Source organism: Ciconia boyciana, chromosome 1 (assembly GCF_034638445.1).
Source record: "Ciconia boyciana chromosome 1, ASM3463844v1, whole genome shotgun sequence".
NCBI lineage: Eukaryota > Metazoa > Chordata > Aves > Ciconiiformes > Ciconiidae > Ciconia > Ciconia boyciana.
Window position 1 is genome coordinate 43,362,862 of NC_132934.1, and position 16,529 is coordinate 43,379,390.

At 48.3% G+C, this 16,529-nt stretch overlaps 1 protein-coding gene across 1 annotated transcript; it reads right to left on the minus strand.

Moving 5' to 3' along the window:
* Window positions 1-5,354: 5,354 nt before the first annotated feature.
* On the minus strand, window positions 5,355-14,530 carry CSRP2 (cysteine and glycine rich protein 2). Its single transcript, XM_072863994.1, has 6 exons — window positions 14,426-14,530; window positions 10,218-10,336; window positions 8,079-8,247; window positions 6,949-7,081; window positions 6,201-6,294; window positions 5,355-5,583 (listed from the first exon to the last, which is right to left on the minus strand). The coding sequence occupies exons 2-6, from the start codon at window positions 10,327-10,329 to the stop codon at window positions 5,507-5,509; spliced, it is 585 nt and encodes a 194-aa protein (XP_072720095.1). The 5' UTR covers window positions 10,330-10,336; window positions 14,426-14,530; the 3' UTR covers window positions 5,355-5,506.
* Between the last annotated feature and the right edge of the window lie 1,999 nt (window positions 14,531-16,529).

The window sequence follows — 16,529 nt, forward strand, 5'->3', positions numbered from 1 at the left end:
ATTAGCAGAGGCAAGGACCCTGACTATTATGGTGTTAAAGAAACTTCTTTGCCCTAGGTTTCCTGCAGCAGAGTCTCGGATGTCCAGTTCCAGGAAGAAATAAATAATTTGAGTGGTACAGCAATAGGAGCAGCTCAAGCCGGGGGCCTCCGGAGAGGGACCCAGAACAAAGAAATCCCTGGGCATTTATACCCTTGCAATCTATGCACCCATTCTTCACGCGCCTTGCACACACCTCTTGGTCCAATGGTAAGTTCTGGTCTGGGGTCTTCCTGTTAAGAACTCAGTTAATTAAACTTAATTTGCAACAGTCCTCCCTTTGTTTTTATCAAGAATTCCTGCTAATATGTCCGAAAGAACTCGTGAAGTCTTTCAAGGCGTTTAACTACTACCCTTAGTCTCACATACAATATTATTACAAGCAACAGGCATAATATAACCAGAGCTCATCATGTTTTAGTAGCTTCTCCACCAATGCTGGATTCATTCTGATGGGGGTAGGTAGTAATCTTCAGCTAAGGTATAAGTGGACTGTAGCAATTGATAAGATGTAACAGGAGCTGAATAATTAAAATTGCATCCTATAATGTTAGTAAAGTTACAAACACAAATATTTGAGTGATTATTTGTCCTGACAGTAATGTTATCTATTAATAGAAGTTTGCAAAGAGTTCTCATACAAACACATCCTTTTCCAATATATCATCAGGGTTGACAGCACCAAGAGTAGTGAGGTGTCCCACTTCATCTTCTCCATGTCTGGGTTCTTCTGAACACAGTCATTCGTTAGCTGGTTCGTTTTTTACCGCTTCTTTGATGTGAGAATGGTGTGTGCAATTTTCTTTTCCTAAAACTTTAACAGCAAAATATGAACATAGAAGGGCAGTATATGGCCCCCCCCCATTTAGGTTCTAATTTGGATTTTTGTGAAAATACCTTAATTAACACTTCATCTCCAGGCTGCATATCATATACCTGTATTTCAGGTGGTGCGGACTGACACCACTGACCATATTTCCCTTTTTCCTCAAACTCTTTTTGCATCATATTTTTGCTATTTTCTCATATTTGCATTATCCATCTGTAATCTCTGAAAAGGGAAATAAACCCATGGCCACCCTCCTAATTCTAAATTGGGCTTAACACTAGAGAACTTTAGGCAAGTCGGGCAACTGCTGGTAATTGGTTTTGCAGCAGCGTTGATTCCTGGCGCTGACCATGTCTTCTGTACTTGATCAGCTACTGCTTCTGCTCCACTGTGTGCTTTGTTATGGAACCACCTAGCTACGGTAATTACATATTTCTTTGGCAGTATAGTCGTTCTTCCAGTTGTCCATATTCCTTCGTCATCTTGTTTTGCTTCCCATTTTCCCTATTGTTTCTTTTCTTCTGTTGAACAGTCTTTCTCATACATGGTTTTCAGGTCTGATAAACCTGGCCATTCGCTCTGGGTCACTGTAATCACACACTCTCTCAGAGGCTGTTGGGCTGCAGCCTTTGCAGCTGCATCAGCTAAAGCATTTTCTTTACTAACTTCTGTAGCACCCTTAGTGTGGGCTGGACAATGTATTACAGCAATCTCTTTGAGCCCAGTAGACTGTGTATTTCTTCTCCATGTGATACCTTCTTCCTTGACGATGTAAAAAATCCTCGCTCTTTCCATAACGTTCCTGTTGCATGACATACTCCGAAGGCACATCAAGAGTCCACAGAGATGTTGACTCGCTTTCCTTTTTCCCAGAGGTTAATTGTTGTCTCTTCCATGTGAAGGCAAATAAAGTTGGCTGCCCTTGCCTAACAGGATACTAAAAAAAGCAGCAGTTAGATTGATCATGGTAAAATATTTTGCCCAATGTGATATTTGGAGAAGTATGGTAGAAGGATCAGGTACCACTGGGTGTGGATTTTCTACTTGTTGGTTAATTGCCTGCAAATCTTGTGCAAAGCGGTATTCTGGATCCCCATCCTCATCTAGTCTGTTCTTTTTTACAGGGAGTATAGGAGTATTATACAGTAACACACATACTTTCAAAATTCCTTGTGCTAAATATTGGTCCGTCTGTTTTTTGGATGCTCTTTTCGGCTTCTTGGAGAATAAGATGCTGTTTCACAGCCGGTGGGGTTCCTCCCTTTGTTTTTATGTTTATGGGTTGAGCCGAAACCAGCAGTTCTCATCAGTGCTAGTTTTACTCCACAGCTTTGTGGGTACGGTTTTCAATATTTCTGGTATTTTTGGCTCATTTTGTGAGCTTTCGGTGATCACACTCATTCCCATAATTATTAGGTCTAGCCCTTCAGGTGTGTAATTCTACATCTAGGGTGAGCAAGAGATCTCTTCCCAATAAGCACGCTGGGGAGTCCTCTGCCAATATGAACCTTCCCCAAACACTCTTATTCCCAATTGTTACTCATAAAGGTTTACTCCGACTCCTCTCTCCCCCTCCCATTACCCCATGTATTCTGGCTTTAGCTTTAGTTTCAGAGCCTTTTGGGGTAAAGTTTAGAAGGGATAGGGTAGCTCCCATATCTACTAAAAATTCAACTTCACAACCTTCAACTTTACCTGTAATATGTCCCTGCTGATCCAGTTGGGTTACCTGCATATTAAAAATTTCTAATCTTTCTGCTTCCCCTTCAAGATCTGCAGGGTCTCTTTCCTCCAGTCATTGTGACTGCGAGTCTTCCTGGGGTGAATCTCCCCCGTGATAACTTCCTTCCTTTGTCCTCTCCCGTGGCCGGAGTGGGCATTCCCACTGTATATGCCCTAAGTTCCCATAATAATAACACTCCCTTCCAGCATTCCTTCCTGTTCTCCTTTCCTTTTTTCCTACTCTTAGCTCAGACCTCATATCCAGTCTTCTTCCTCCCCCCACCTTTGTCTTACTTGCAAATTCCTTGCTAAAGCTACGGCCTTTAGCCTTGCCTCCTGTTCTTCTGCCTTCCTCCTTTCTTTACTCTGCTCAGCCTCTTGCACCCCTCACACCCACACACAAACACAGCAATACTCAAAATCTTTTGCAAATTCTCTCCCTGCCACCCGGGCATGTGTTCTTTAGTGTCACTCCAATTCGGATTATACCCTGTACATATATTCCAGAATAATTGGGCACACCTCTTGGTGTCTTCCCTTAGGCAGGGCATCTTCCCCACAATGCTAAGTCACCAGGTTTCCAAGGCTGGCCCCTATAAAAAGTTAATACTGGCGCAGTCTCTGCCAGGGCCCCAGGGTGCATAGCAGCAGGATTAGGAACGTGAGTCATAGGCATAGGAAAGAGCCCAGCAGCTGGAAGGTAAACAGGAGGAGAATCAGAAGAAGGCAACAACAGATAAGGTGGGGTTGAACTACTCACAGGAATTTTTGGTGCAGTAGATTCTGCTACTGCTACAATTACCCCCTTTTTCAACTCTTGTCCTGGAAGTTTTTCCTCTTCCCAGATCATGCATGCCATACAAACCAGTAACCCATTTGGTATGGGTGCCTATCCTCCAGCTGATGTCTCAAATACATAGATTTTGTGTGGATCCATCCTTGTAATAAACAGACATTCACCTTGGCATAGTTTGATTGCACGCTTTTTAGATAATTCCGCTGTACCGTAAATTTTCTCCCAGTTCTGTAAGACCTCGGCCAAGGGCATCCCCTTTTCTAAGCCAAGTTTGTTTCCCATATCTTGTCAGGGAGACCCTCCTGTTGAGTCCTGAGGTTCAGAAAGGAACCCCTTCCTTTCTAAACTCCTTCTCAGGGAGGACTCTAGGTGCGGCTGGATCCAATCCTAGCCCCAGACTTGGTCAACAGTTTGTATCTAAAGGATTATATTTTCCATTACTAAGAGGGACTCGAACCCCCTTCTACATGCACCTACAGGCTGCACACCGCTCCTGCCTCTTTGTGCCCTTTACACCGATGGGGCCACGCACCCCTGCACTGCACGTGTTACACGGCGCTTGTATCTAGGCTGCAGCAAGGGAGGGACTTGAACCCACCCTGATACTGAGGAGGACTCAAACCCCCTGCGGTATTTTCTCCAAATCTGCTTACGGAATTTTAACACTCACCCTTGGATGCCGCCTGCTCCAAAGGTCCCAGGTGAACGAATCTGATGCTGGCAGTCGGATGTTTGGAGACGAGAGGATCTAGAGGTGGTGGCCTAGGGTCCCATCTGGGTCACCAAACTTAAAAGAAATTTCTTTGCCCTAGGTTTCCCGCAGCAGAGTCTCAGATGTCCAATTCCAGGAAAAAAGAAATAATTTGAGTGGTACAGCAATAGGAGCAGCTCGAGCTGGGTGCCTACGGAGAGGGACCCAGAACAAAGAAATCCCTGGGCATTTATACCCTTACAATCTATGCACCCGTTCTTCAAGCACCTTGCACACGCCTCTTGGTCCAATGGTAATTTCTGGTCTGGGGTCTTCTTGTTAAGAATCCAGTTAATTAAACTTAGTTTGCAACAATGGCTTGCACCCAACTGCTGTGTTCACATGGAGTAGATCTACACTGCATTTGGTGTGTTTAATTGCTAGTACTCCTTGACCATCAACTGGAGTTCAAGTCACGTTATCTACCAGAGTGTTTAAAGGCAGAATTTTATTCTGCTCTGTTGTTGCACTACAGCTACCTTGTCAGGCACCATCCTCAAGAGGCTGAAACCCTCCACCATCTTCAGGAAACTGAGGATTGTAAGGCTACTGAGAAAAGGTCAAAAACTTCTGTTAAACCTGAATTTGATGTGATAGTCCAGAGCTTGGTCAACTGCTCAGTAGGGATGGTATTAATCTGCAGCTGTCTCGGTGGAGTACTCCTGCACAGTAAGTCCTGTGCATAATAACACCTCAATACCAAAGCAGGTGCAATCCCACAAAATATTACAGTGAAAAAGGTTTGTTTTCCATTCACTACTCGAGGCTCTATAGCAGAGACGGCTAGCCATTTAGGCACACAGCGACTTCTAATCTATCACTTTCAGAGCTGTCACTGCACAGAGCGGTAGGTAGATTAAGATTTACTACTACTGTGCAGTGAGCAGCTAGTTGCCTTGCACACGCGTATAATAGTGTGATACTGGAGGACAGTCACTTCACTGCTGAAGGCCATGGACCAGTGCTATGTATTTCCAGCTTTCAGTCACGTTGGCTTTTCAGTGAAGGTTTGCACCAAGTCTATAGCAACATATCTCCACCCCTGCACCCCCAAAGTACCCCAACTCACCTTACTTAGCTTTTTGTTGCTGAAAAAGTGCATAACACGTGGGTTTAGGATACATCAACAAGCAAAGCTTTATTGAATTGATACTCAGTATTAAAACTGTTACAGTGTGATACACAAAGCAAGGAAAAAAGCAGTGCTTTTTTTAAAAAAAAAAAAAAAAAAGGTCATCTGCTGAATGTATGGCCCAAGCACTACAGTAACTAGTATCAGTTTCACAGTAGTTAGTAACATTTAGGAAACTCTCTTCTTTCTTGTAGCAGGATCTCAGCAGAGCGGTAAGGGGTTTTGAGCCGTGCCCTCTCACTGGGCGTGAACGAGGGCACCCGCTCCCTGGCCGTACCCAAATCCCTTGGGGCCAAAGTTCTTCGCGTAACAACCTGCAAGAAAGATGAACATGTAGTGGCCGAGGCTTCTGGCTCGTTAATTAATAACAGCACTGTCTAGGCTAAGCCCCTCGGCTGCTTCCCGTTCGTCACCAGAACAACCTCATTGGAAGCAACGCTTAAAAACATTTTGTAAAGCTGCGTAACTGCCATGACTGAACTCAGTAGCCACGGCTGTTCGGTCCGCGTAGCTCCCAACCTCCTCTATGAAAACAATTCATGCATCGGTTCTGTGGCTAGGTATCTATTAAGACATATGTTGTCATCAAATCACTGTGCGGATCAAGCTTATATCCATGATACCACGCAAGAAGGCATGGCTGGACGCTTGCTAGCTTGTTTCCTTATCTGATCTGCTCTCTGATCCAGGCAGAGGGCATGGGCTGCTGCTGCATTTCTCAGTATGTAATGTTTTGCTTGACGCAGATGTAAGCTACAGCAGCAGCTTCAGTAATATTTACTTAATTTCTCGGCTCTATTCCCATGACTTATAGAGCACCTCGATCTTGACAGGAGCCTGAAAGTTTCTTATACCAGGAATAAATTCAGCATCTGTCCTTGTACCACATTACCTTGAACCATAAACAAATGATCTTTGTTTCTTTACTCACCTTTACAGTAGATTTCTCCCTCTTTTTCAGTTAGGGTTGTAGATTCTAGGCTTTTTCCACACTTGGCACATCGGAAGCAGTTTTTGTGCCACGGCTAGGGGAAAAAAAAAAAAAGTTTAAATACACAGAATGCCCGCGTTGGTAAAAAAAATGCACTAACTGGAGATGCCTGCATCAGTATTGTTTATAGATGACTGGTGCAATAAAAACGAGTTCAAGTGCACCAGTAGCAGACAAGACCATCTGCATTTCTGCAAGTGGCCCAAAGCCCCGAATTACACACAGCATCCTGCTCAGGGCAGCACTTTGAAAGGTTTGGCTTGCTCTAATCAATTCAGAGCAGATCTTGGCTCTCTGCAGTGAGTCAGACCGCCAGCAGACTGGCACACAGTTTTACATGGTATTTTCAGAGAACATCCCCTTTCTGCTGAAACATTCAGCCTCCATCACAAGCTACGCAGCACAAGACTGTTCCCTCTTCTGGGGGGAGAGCGCTCCTGTCGTCTGCTTCAAGCCTCTGGCACAAGACGATATTGAAGCGTCACCTCTGAAAGCCGAGGGGAGCACTCATCGCCCCGCATTTCAAGTGCTTTTTGTTCAATTAAGTTGATTGATTTGACCATTTCCAATGCTAAGAAACGCAATTTTAAGGTAACTCCGCCCCGCGGTTGGTTCCCTACTGGAACCCACATAACATACCTTGCTCACTTTAAAGTCCATGTAGCAGGTACAAAACGCAGTTCCTTACCTTTCCAGCTCCTATGACTTTCTCTGCCGCATAAACAGAATCGCCACACCTAGAGCATTTCTCTGCCCCTCCGAACTTCTGAGCAAACTTTGAAGTGTTTGGATTTGTTGTGGGTCGGTGGGGAGAGGGCGTGCTGAAAGAAAAGGGACATTTGTGGCCTTTACTCTTTTACTAATTGACCTCTTGCTCTGCTTAACAATGCTAACAGAGTGGCATCCAACACACAGTACAGAATACAGTACTTTTGCAAAACTAGAGAAGTAAGTTACCAGCAAGGCTATCCAATTACACTTGGTAGGGGGAAAAAAAACCCAACAACAAGAGAAAGGCCATGCTTCAAAGGATAAAAAGAAGCTACTGTAAAAGTTAGTTTTCTGAGGAGCCTTCACCTTTTCACTTCTCTAGAAGTGCTGAATTCTGTATCAGGACATGCATTTATCAGATAGTAAGCTACAAACAGTTCTGTTAAATTCCTGTCCAGTGATCATAATCTGGAAACTAAACTGATCACTGAACCTGGCTGGAGAGCATACATCATATAAACGTCAAGCAATAATTTGGGAACTTGCATGAAGCAAGTTGTCAGGCATACCTCAGCTTCTTTCCACATGCTTTGCTTTACAGCAAGAACTTAATAAGAGTAAGAATGTTTACTATTTAATAGGCCTTTTGGTTTTAGCTATAATTAAGCACAAATGGTTTTTCATTGGCCAGTTAAAAATTCATTCTTCTTGTAGCCCCAGATTCTCAGCTCTCCAAATCCATCCCTGCCAGAACCTGTTGAACATTTGCATTTGCAGCTCATTTAAGAGAGCAGCTGGAGACCCACAGTCACCTCTGCAGGCTTGTGCAGAGCCGTCAGCAGCTCCGTAATCCAGTCCCCTATGGCTTATGCATAGGGTGAGTGAATCTTTACCTGCACTAACTCCTGCTCGTATGGTGCCTACTCACATAGCCACCAGTGGAAGCTTTGCGCATCGTGGGTTAAATGCCCTGCATTCAGTTATACGGGGGTATTTTGCAGCATTTCTATTCTGGACAACATGAACTAAACAAAACCCAGCCTGAAAGACTCCTCTGAAAACAGTACTGAAGGACAAGGGTCACACTCCCCAGCTCAGTTCACTGACCTCTCAGGCTTGATGCCTAGTCTCTCTCCCCTGTCCATGTTCAGCGTGCCTGCCCCTTGGCCATATCCGTAACCTTTTGGGCCATACTTTTTTCCATAGCAAGATTTGCAGTAAACTTCAGCATCATGAATCGCTACAGTTGTGCTGTCCAAGTTTTTCCGGCAGACCACTGGAGGAAAAAAAAGTTAAACTGCCTTAAGGGAGCGTTCCATCAGCACATGTAGTAAGCCAAAAATCAAGTGAGAAGTGATGTTATGGGTTTCCTTGTCCACAATTCTTCCTATTAGGCTGTGGGACCACCAGAGATTAGATGGAGCAGGTTGTCGTTTGAATTAGTGAATTATGCTTAGCCCTATAAAGGGCTTTATTCCCTCCCACCTCTTCATGACCGTGACATTTAAAGCCTGGAAACTTGCTGTGGTTTGATGAATGAGGCTGCTCAGAAACCCAGATAGTGCAGTCAGCAGTTTCCCTTGACAGATGCCATACAGCATGAAGCAAAAGTCTATCGGTGCAGAAGAGCCCCTGTCCTGCACTTTTGGCCGGGGTGGGGCTGGGGAAAAAAACCTTCAAGGTTTTCCCCCTGCCTCGGTACTGGTTTGGGGCAGAGCTGGGACTGCTTCACAGCTGTCACCTGAGGGGCTGTGCTTTTCTGGCATTCCTACATTGTCCTTCAGCACAATGCAAGCACTCTGCTCAAGGTTACAGTAGAAGGCAGAACTATTTCCGTCTTAAACCTTCTTTTGTAACCCAACTGGCACGTTCTTTCCGTCTGCAACAGCATTATGCCCGGGATAAAGAATTTGGGGAGGAAAAAAAAGAAAAAGCCTTATGAATTTTTTGTTTAAAAAGAATTTTAAGGTCTTCAAAATACAGGGTGACCTTTGCTTATGGCATTCGTTAGCTCCAAGGTTCTTTTTATAAGACACAAATATCCAATAAGTAAATCAACTAATGCATGTTTGTTAAGTCTACAGACTTTAACCCCAACAGAACTATGCACTACGGAAAAGCAAATACTCAGACACACTAGGGCCATTGTTGGACTGTAAGTTCCAGGTTTCTTTTAATAGAAACTCCCATAAAAGGCTGAAAATGAGGCAGCCAAGACATCTAATCTTTTTTTGTGACTGCTGTAGAGCTAAGGGAAAGGAGCGTAGGTGCGCCGAGGCTCACACGCCAGCACAGTGTGCTGATGTTGTGCTGCAGACTAACAGCAAACTAGTTTGAGAGGGCCAGTTGTAACTGTGGCTTATACGAAGAGGGCTAAACGCTAGCTCTGCCCATAGGTATTAAACACCAGCAAGCGGGACAAAACAGTACCTTATGTTTGTAACAAGGTAAAATTCTCTGATTCAGACAGACAGGCTGTCTGTTTGCAAAGTAGGAACCTCCGATTCACAGCGACCCTTTGTTCCCTTCATCTAAACAGAGGTCTTTTCAGCAGAGAAAGCAATTTTCAATGCCTCGCTGGGCTTGTTGGTTGGACTGGAAAATAATGCTTTGGACTCCTTTCATCTGAAATAAACCACAGGCCCCTGTGCCAAGGAAGTCTAGGCTTTGGGCTGTGCTAAAGCATTGACAACGCGGCTGTGCTCAGGCACGCTGGTGTCCCGGTCTGTGCGGGACTTCAGGGCAGGGATTTGATAACTGTTCCTTCAGCTGCTGCCAGCCCTGGGACCACCAGGAGAAGTCCAGCTGAGCTCAGATCAGTGCAAACGGGGCTCTGCCACTGGGCTTTCTCCTCTGCATGAGCAACACTGAAGCCAGGTTTCCATCCCAAAGATCCCTCAGGCTCCTGAGGAGAAGGCTGGGAGGGGGGGGGGCAAACGGAGAAGAAAAGCATGATGTATCCGCTTTGGGAGGCACATCCCACCCCTCCCACGCTGGACAGGTAGGATAATATCCCTCCAGGAGACGAGCTCTCCCTTCAGCACCGTCAGGCCCAGGAAGCACGTGGGGAAGCAGAAGTCAAGCCCAACACATGATGGACAAAGCCGTCTCTGGCCACTGCCACCCCCTGTGCGCCACGGGTGCCAGCCGAGCCTGGGACGTCTCCTGTGGACCAGCACTTTGCTGTTGTGACCCCCCAGCTACACCAAGAGAGGTTTTGCAGGGGAGTGGGAGGGGAATACTTACTGCAGAGGAAGCAGCACCGGTGGAAGCTCCTCCCGTCGCACTGCACCTCCTCGGCATGGTAGACGGTGCGGCCACAGGCGCCACATTTGTTGCCGCCTCCCCAGTTCGGCATGGTGGCTCTGCACGCCCAGCCAGGCGGGAGGGGAGAAGGGGAGAGGTTTGTTAACCACGGTGTCCTCCACCACCCCGGCTCGAGGACAGTTGGGGTTACAGGCTCCTTTAAACCAGGTCTGCACAGTTTGTCTATCAGAGCACAAGCCTGCAATTTTGCCAACTGTTTAAAAACGTGACCTTCCACTGCGTGAGAAGTTTTTGTGATCAGATCAACTTCTCAGCCCTTCGCATCCCAGACCAGACTTAAAGGCTTAGGCGGGCTCTCTACGGCTATTTGTAAAAGCAGATGGACTGGCAAGGGGAACAGAGAACTGAACAGCAAGAAAAACAGAGACACAGTCTTCACGAGACATGTCCTCCTGTCCCTGCCTGGGGTTTTGAAAGTTACATAAATTGGATATGCACAAATTACAGTTTCATGCACAAGGGCTTTACTGTACCTTGAGCAAACGCCCCCCCCCAGATGGATATAATTTCAGTTTCTATGCTTCATTAATGCTGGGCCTCTCGTCTGATGGAAGCAAACCAATTGTGCCAACAACGGCATTTTGTTCTACTGCAGGGCCTATCATTTGGGATGCAGTACAAGCCAAAGTTCACCTCACTGGAGAACCACTTATTAGGGCTGTAGAGACATTCTGAACTCCTTTGACATCGTGCCTGCGCTTCAAAGAAGTTTAAGAGGGATCATTTTCTGGGGACTCTACTGCTATTACATGAACTGCGCCTTTACCAGACAGGTATATGAACCAAACCCAACTGCCCAAGGAGCCACAGCTGCTTTAAAATAAAGTAAAACTCCCTCTCATGCTTACTTGCAATGGACACTCAGAAGGCTACCGGGGAGCGACAGGCACCATCACCCATCATGTCAAACTACAGCCTTGAGAACAGTCTCCTACATTAAGCCAGAAGCAGCAACTGTCCCATCTCAAGCTGAGCTGCCCCCTCCCCAGCTCCCCTGCACTCGTGCCATCACCACCAGCAGTTCCCACCCAGCTTGACTGGGAGCTCCTCCTGCTCCTCCCATCAACTGTCCTGGGGTGAAGCACCAAAGCAGAAAGCTGCCCGCCACCTTCGGCTTTTCTGGGGCTTTCCTCCTCCCGCCACCACCACAGGCTAACATAGTGGTGCTTGTTGAAGACTCATCTCCCAGTCATGGCTGAACTGCCCTTGACTCACGACCGCTGGTTAATGCTAGTTTGCTCCCCTGCAGCTCACCACCAGAGGACTACTTCTCGTAAGCACGGAGGCCAACAGCAGCAGAGAGAAGGTTATCGATTCAGTGGGTCTAACCCAGCGGAGCTCAGGCCTCATCGCCTCCCCCCCCGGCTCCTTACTGACCCTTGTTTCAGACAGGGTTTCTGGGTGAGGACCATGGGTTTGCCCACTGGAAGCCCCGAGGGCACCTCCTGCCACCCTACCCCACCAGCAGCACCATTCCCTCCCAGCAGGCTCCCCACAGCAGCACTGTGGTAGGGGTCAGCTATCAGGGAGGGAAGGAAGGAAGGAATTTGTTGCGAGCTTCTGACTTCTCCTGGCACAACTCACCTTCAGTTACCCTTAGCAGCTCTCCTATGTCAGCCAGACAGGGAGAAGAGACACGCAACAGCATCCCCACACAACGCCCACAACCTGCTGCCTTCAGTCAGCTTTGCCACTCACCCCTCTGAGCCAGAAGCAGAGGACTACCAACCTCCAGTTGTCCCCCTGGCCAACAGAGAGGAACTGGAAGCACCACCATGACACAGGGAGCCAGAGAGGAGCACTTTGCTTCAAGACCCCTTTCTCTAAGGAGCTCTCACCGACGTGTGGGAGAGCCCTCGGCGCAGAGTGAGGGGTCTCATGGGTGCCTGGCTGCTGCCTTGCGCTCCCCAGGCAAGGTAGAGCAGGTTTGCAAATCGCATCTCAGAGCAGCAGTTTTGGCTAAGCCTGAATTAAGTGACCCATCTTGGTAGTGCTGCTAAACCAAGTGTCCTGCCCAAGCAGCCGGACCCAAGTTCAGCAGTTTTAGGGATGCAGGGAAGGTTGCATGGTTCCCAAATACGACATGCTGCCAAGTAGCTGCTACAAGACCTTTGTCCAAGACAAGCAGACAGCCATTCATGGCATGTGGGAAAATAAGATTAGTTTATTAACCTAAATTGGGGCATCTTTGGTACATTCCTAAGCAAAGGCTTAGGAAACTTCCTCGGAGTGGCTGAGTAGTGCCATTTGTGCACTGACACTAATTACTGAGATATCCCTTTGTTTAATACTTCCACGGGATTAGCACCATTACTGCTCCATGGTTTAGCACTAATACCCTGACCGAGCTCATAAAATTAGTTTTATGACATTTCCCACTTTGCCTTTGTCATTCTTGGCACAACTGTAGAGTCTAAAAATTAAGATTCCATTTCTTTTATTCAAGTGCTTGGCTGTGCTACCGCACAGCAGCTGACATCAATCATAGCAAAGAGCGTCCTTAGTTAAAGGGAATATAGGCTGCACAAAGCTTTGGAAAAGGAATGCATGGACTGGAAAAAAAAAAAAAGAAAAAAAAGAAAAAAAAAAAAGGAGAAGAGATTCCTTTCCACTTTGTATGCTTACCAAAACGTAAACGATATTTGGTACAAGAACTACTTCTGTCTTTTCCTCTCACCATCCCCACGCTCATGTTCTTTTGTGCATTCACATGAGTCTAAATTATTTTAATCATTTTGTTAGCAAACAATTATTTAGTTTCCATGCACACTAGAGCTGAGGACCTGGATCAGGTTTCCAGCTTTGTCCCATGTAATATTGGGCAACACGGGGTGCAGCTCCATCCCCTCTGCCCAAGGGAGACGAAGTATTAGACGATCTGGCAACCATTAGCTGACTCAAATCTTCCGATAAGGGCTCTGGGAATTCATTAAATGAAAAGCAAAAAGGAATTGAACTCAGAACTTTCAAGGTGACCTTGGTCTCTTCCTCGGAAGATATTCCCATTTATCCTCCCCATAATGTTCCTGTGACGGCTTGTGTGGGAAGAACGGCGATATTTCTTCAATTGCCCAACAGCAAGAGCTACCCTGAGGCCGCGGTGCCCAGAAGGCACCCAAGGGGAAAAGGGCTGACGACTTGAAGATGCTCTGCAAGTAGAGCGGTGTACAAGCCTGTACTCCTGCCCACGAGCCGCTCTCTCAGCAGCATCCCGGCGCTTCATGCTGCCCAGGTCTCCTTTGAGAGCTCCACAGGTAGCAGATTCAGACTTCCAATCCTGAGTTAAGCCTTCCCTGCTTCCTCAAGACTTTTTGGCTAGTTCAGGCAGGCCTTCGGGGAGCTCAAGAGCGGTAATTAAACATCCAGATGATCTCACTACCAGTACCAACAATTTTGACTTTTAATTGCAGGTTTGTTGGCAGCTACCGTCCTCTAATAAGGAAATCCTGACTTCTGCTGAGCTTGTACCCAGTCAAGAGGAGAGCACGTTATTCAGCTAGCGTTCTCCGAAACGCCAGTGACAACCCCCGCCAACCACAAAGTCCTTTCCAACCCATTTGTTAGCAGCAGGTTTAAACACAAGAAACCTAAACCAGCCCCGAGACAGACACGGAGGAATTCCAGGCTATCCAGTTATCTCGGATTGCTTTCTCAGCGACCCGTTGGGGAAGCCAAGCGTGTTGCAGCTCCCTTCAACGCCGCAAGCCCAGCACCTCTGGGGAAACGGCCGCTCCGAGCGCTTCTCTGGCCGAAACCGGGCCGCTCTGCCGCCGCGGCACAGCCCGGCACCTCGCTCCGGCCGAGGGCTCGGGCACCAGCCGGGGCACCAGCGCCCGGGGCGGCGGCAGCGGGGCACCCCCGGCCCCCAGCCCTCCGCCAACCCCACCGCCGGGGCGCCGCCGCGGGAACCCCCGCAGCCCTCACGCGTGGGGCGGGACGGGCCCCACGGGCGCAGCTTCGGCCGGCGGCAGCGACCACTGCGCCCCATCCCGCACCGCGGGGCTAAGGCCGGCTGCCTGGGGCTCTGCCGGCCACCCTTCCCGCGCAGCCGGCCCGGCCCGGCCCGCACCTGTCCGCCGTCCGCCCGCCGCCCGGCCCGGCCCGGCCCGGCCCGGCCCAACACTCACCACAGGGATCGGCTCGGCGCGTCTCAGCCCGGCGCGGCCCCGCAGCGGCTTTAAGAGCCGGGGCGGAGCCATGGCGGGCCCGGCCCAGCCCCTCCGGCCCCGCTCCCGCCGCGGCAGCGGTGCCCTCACCCCCACGCGTGGGGCCTGAGCCCGTCCCTGCTGGAGGGCGCGCACGGCCCCGCTGTGTGCCCAGAGCCCCCTGCCCGCGGGCGCTGGGGCGGGCGCTGAGGCGTCCAAGTGCGAGAGGAAGAGGCGAGGGAGCGAAGGCTGTGACCCCGCCATAGCCACCCGAGGGGCGGGAAGGCGACAGGAGGTTTCCGGACCGCAGCCTCAGATAGGACCCCAACCTGCGTGTTTACTCATTTTTAGGATTTTTTCTTTCCATTCTAAACCTCTTCACCGTCCAGAGGAGGTCCACGCAGGCACCGTGCTTGTCTTTCACCAGGAACGCGGGGGAAGGTGTGCCGGGCTCAGAAATACCCTTCTGAGAAAGCGGGCTGGGGTGGGAGCCGCTGCCCAGGCGCCGGGGGTCTGCGGGCACCCCCGGGGGAGGCACCCGCACCATAGCTCCCTGCCCAACCATGGCTCCGGCATGGATTACTTAGGAAGGACTTTAATAGTTTTCACGGCAATTAGGCCTGTCCACAGCAGCCAGTTCATGCTGTAGAAAACAACTCCGTGCTTGAGCCGCTTTTTGAAAGCGGCCCCTTCTCCCAGGTCCGCGAGGCCATCTTGCACTGGCTGGTTCGGTGCAGGTTTGTACGCAGAGCTCGCTGTGTTCAGAGGGAGATGCAGGTTTTCCTCCTCCTCTTTATTAATCAAATACCAAATCAGCTACTCATTACCCGTACCAGTGCCAGGTTGCGGTGTTTCAGCACAGCGATGACTTCTTTGTGTGCACCAGAAACGAAGCCCAGCGAGCTGGGTGGAGGCAGCTCCTTCCAAAACCTCCAGCGCAAGCCCTGTACAGCAAAATGGCGGTCTGCAGGCCAGGCGCGAAATAGGTCCCACGGGACGGTTAGCGCAAGCGGCTGGGTGGTATGCACCCCGCATGGTCCAGCAGCCAGCATATGGGACCGAATTGCCTGTACCGCGAGATTAAAAATGACCTCCATGTCAGGCACGCGAATGAGAAAGGTTAGCTGTCGTCTCTCCTTAAAATGTGCTTCCAGTGTGCTGCAGCCCGCATGCTGGCAGCCACAACTTGCTGAGATTTTTTCCTTTCCATTTATGATTTTCTTTTTTCATTTGCAATGAATTGTGAATGACCAGATTGTGCGCGATTTATGCACATCTGAGAGCCCTGCTCCATAAGCAAAGCCAGTATCGGTTCCTGTGCAACAAGGTGGCATTCGCTGTGAGCAAGACCAAGAGTCTGAAGTCAAACATCATAGCAAAAATTTTAGTCTAGGTTTTGAGGGAAGGGAGCACAATGAGAAGCAGAAGTATTAGCAACTGTTGTTTCACGACTTGGAGGTTACATGAAGGGAGAGGATCTCTCCAAGTCAGACAAATAAGAGGCGAATGAGTCAGAGCAGGCTGACTCCATTTATTGCGTGAAATGCCTGTGCTCTCTTGTCCAACTTGTCCCGCTCCCAGCCCTGCTGGAACTACGTGTGATGATGCTAAGTTATTTACCATGTCTCCTCAGGTAGCCTCCAAAGCTATTAGATTTTCCCTTTTGGTAACATTTCCTACAGACTATAAAAAATAAACAGCAGCGATCCCAAAGAGAAGAGAGTAGCATTGCAGTTCTAGCGAGGTCTGACCGTACTCAAAGAAAAGAAATTCTCACTGTGACTAAGGGGCCATGCTGGTGTGAAGTAAAACACTCTTCAGCAGTGAGGCACTGCTAAGTGAGCTAGAAGAGAGTCTGGCATTCAAGAATTAATTTTCTCATGTCTAATATTTAGTCAGTCTGCCAGAAGCAGAGTAACTGTCAGGGACAGACATAAATATATCCATCAGTCTTTTACTATAAGAACAATATTAAGGAGTACATTACTGCGACACTCAGGAATAAAACCTTGTAATGAAGAAAAACAAAAACAAGAATGATAATTTTTACCACATACTTTATTTCTGTTGATAATGACTATTTCTA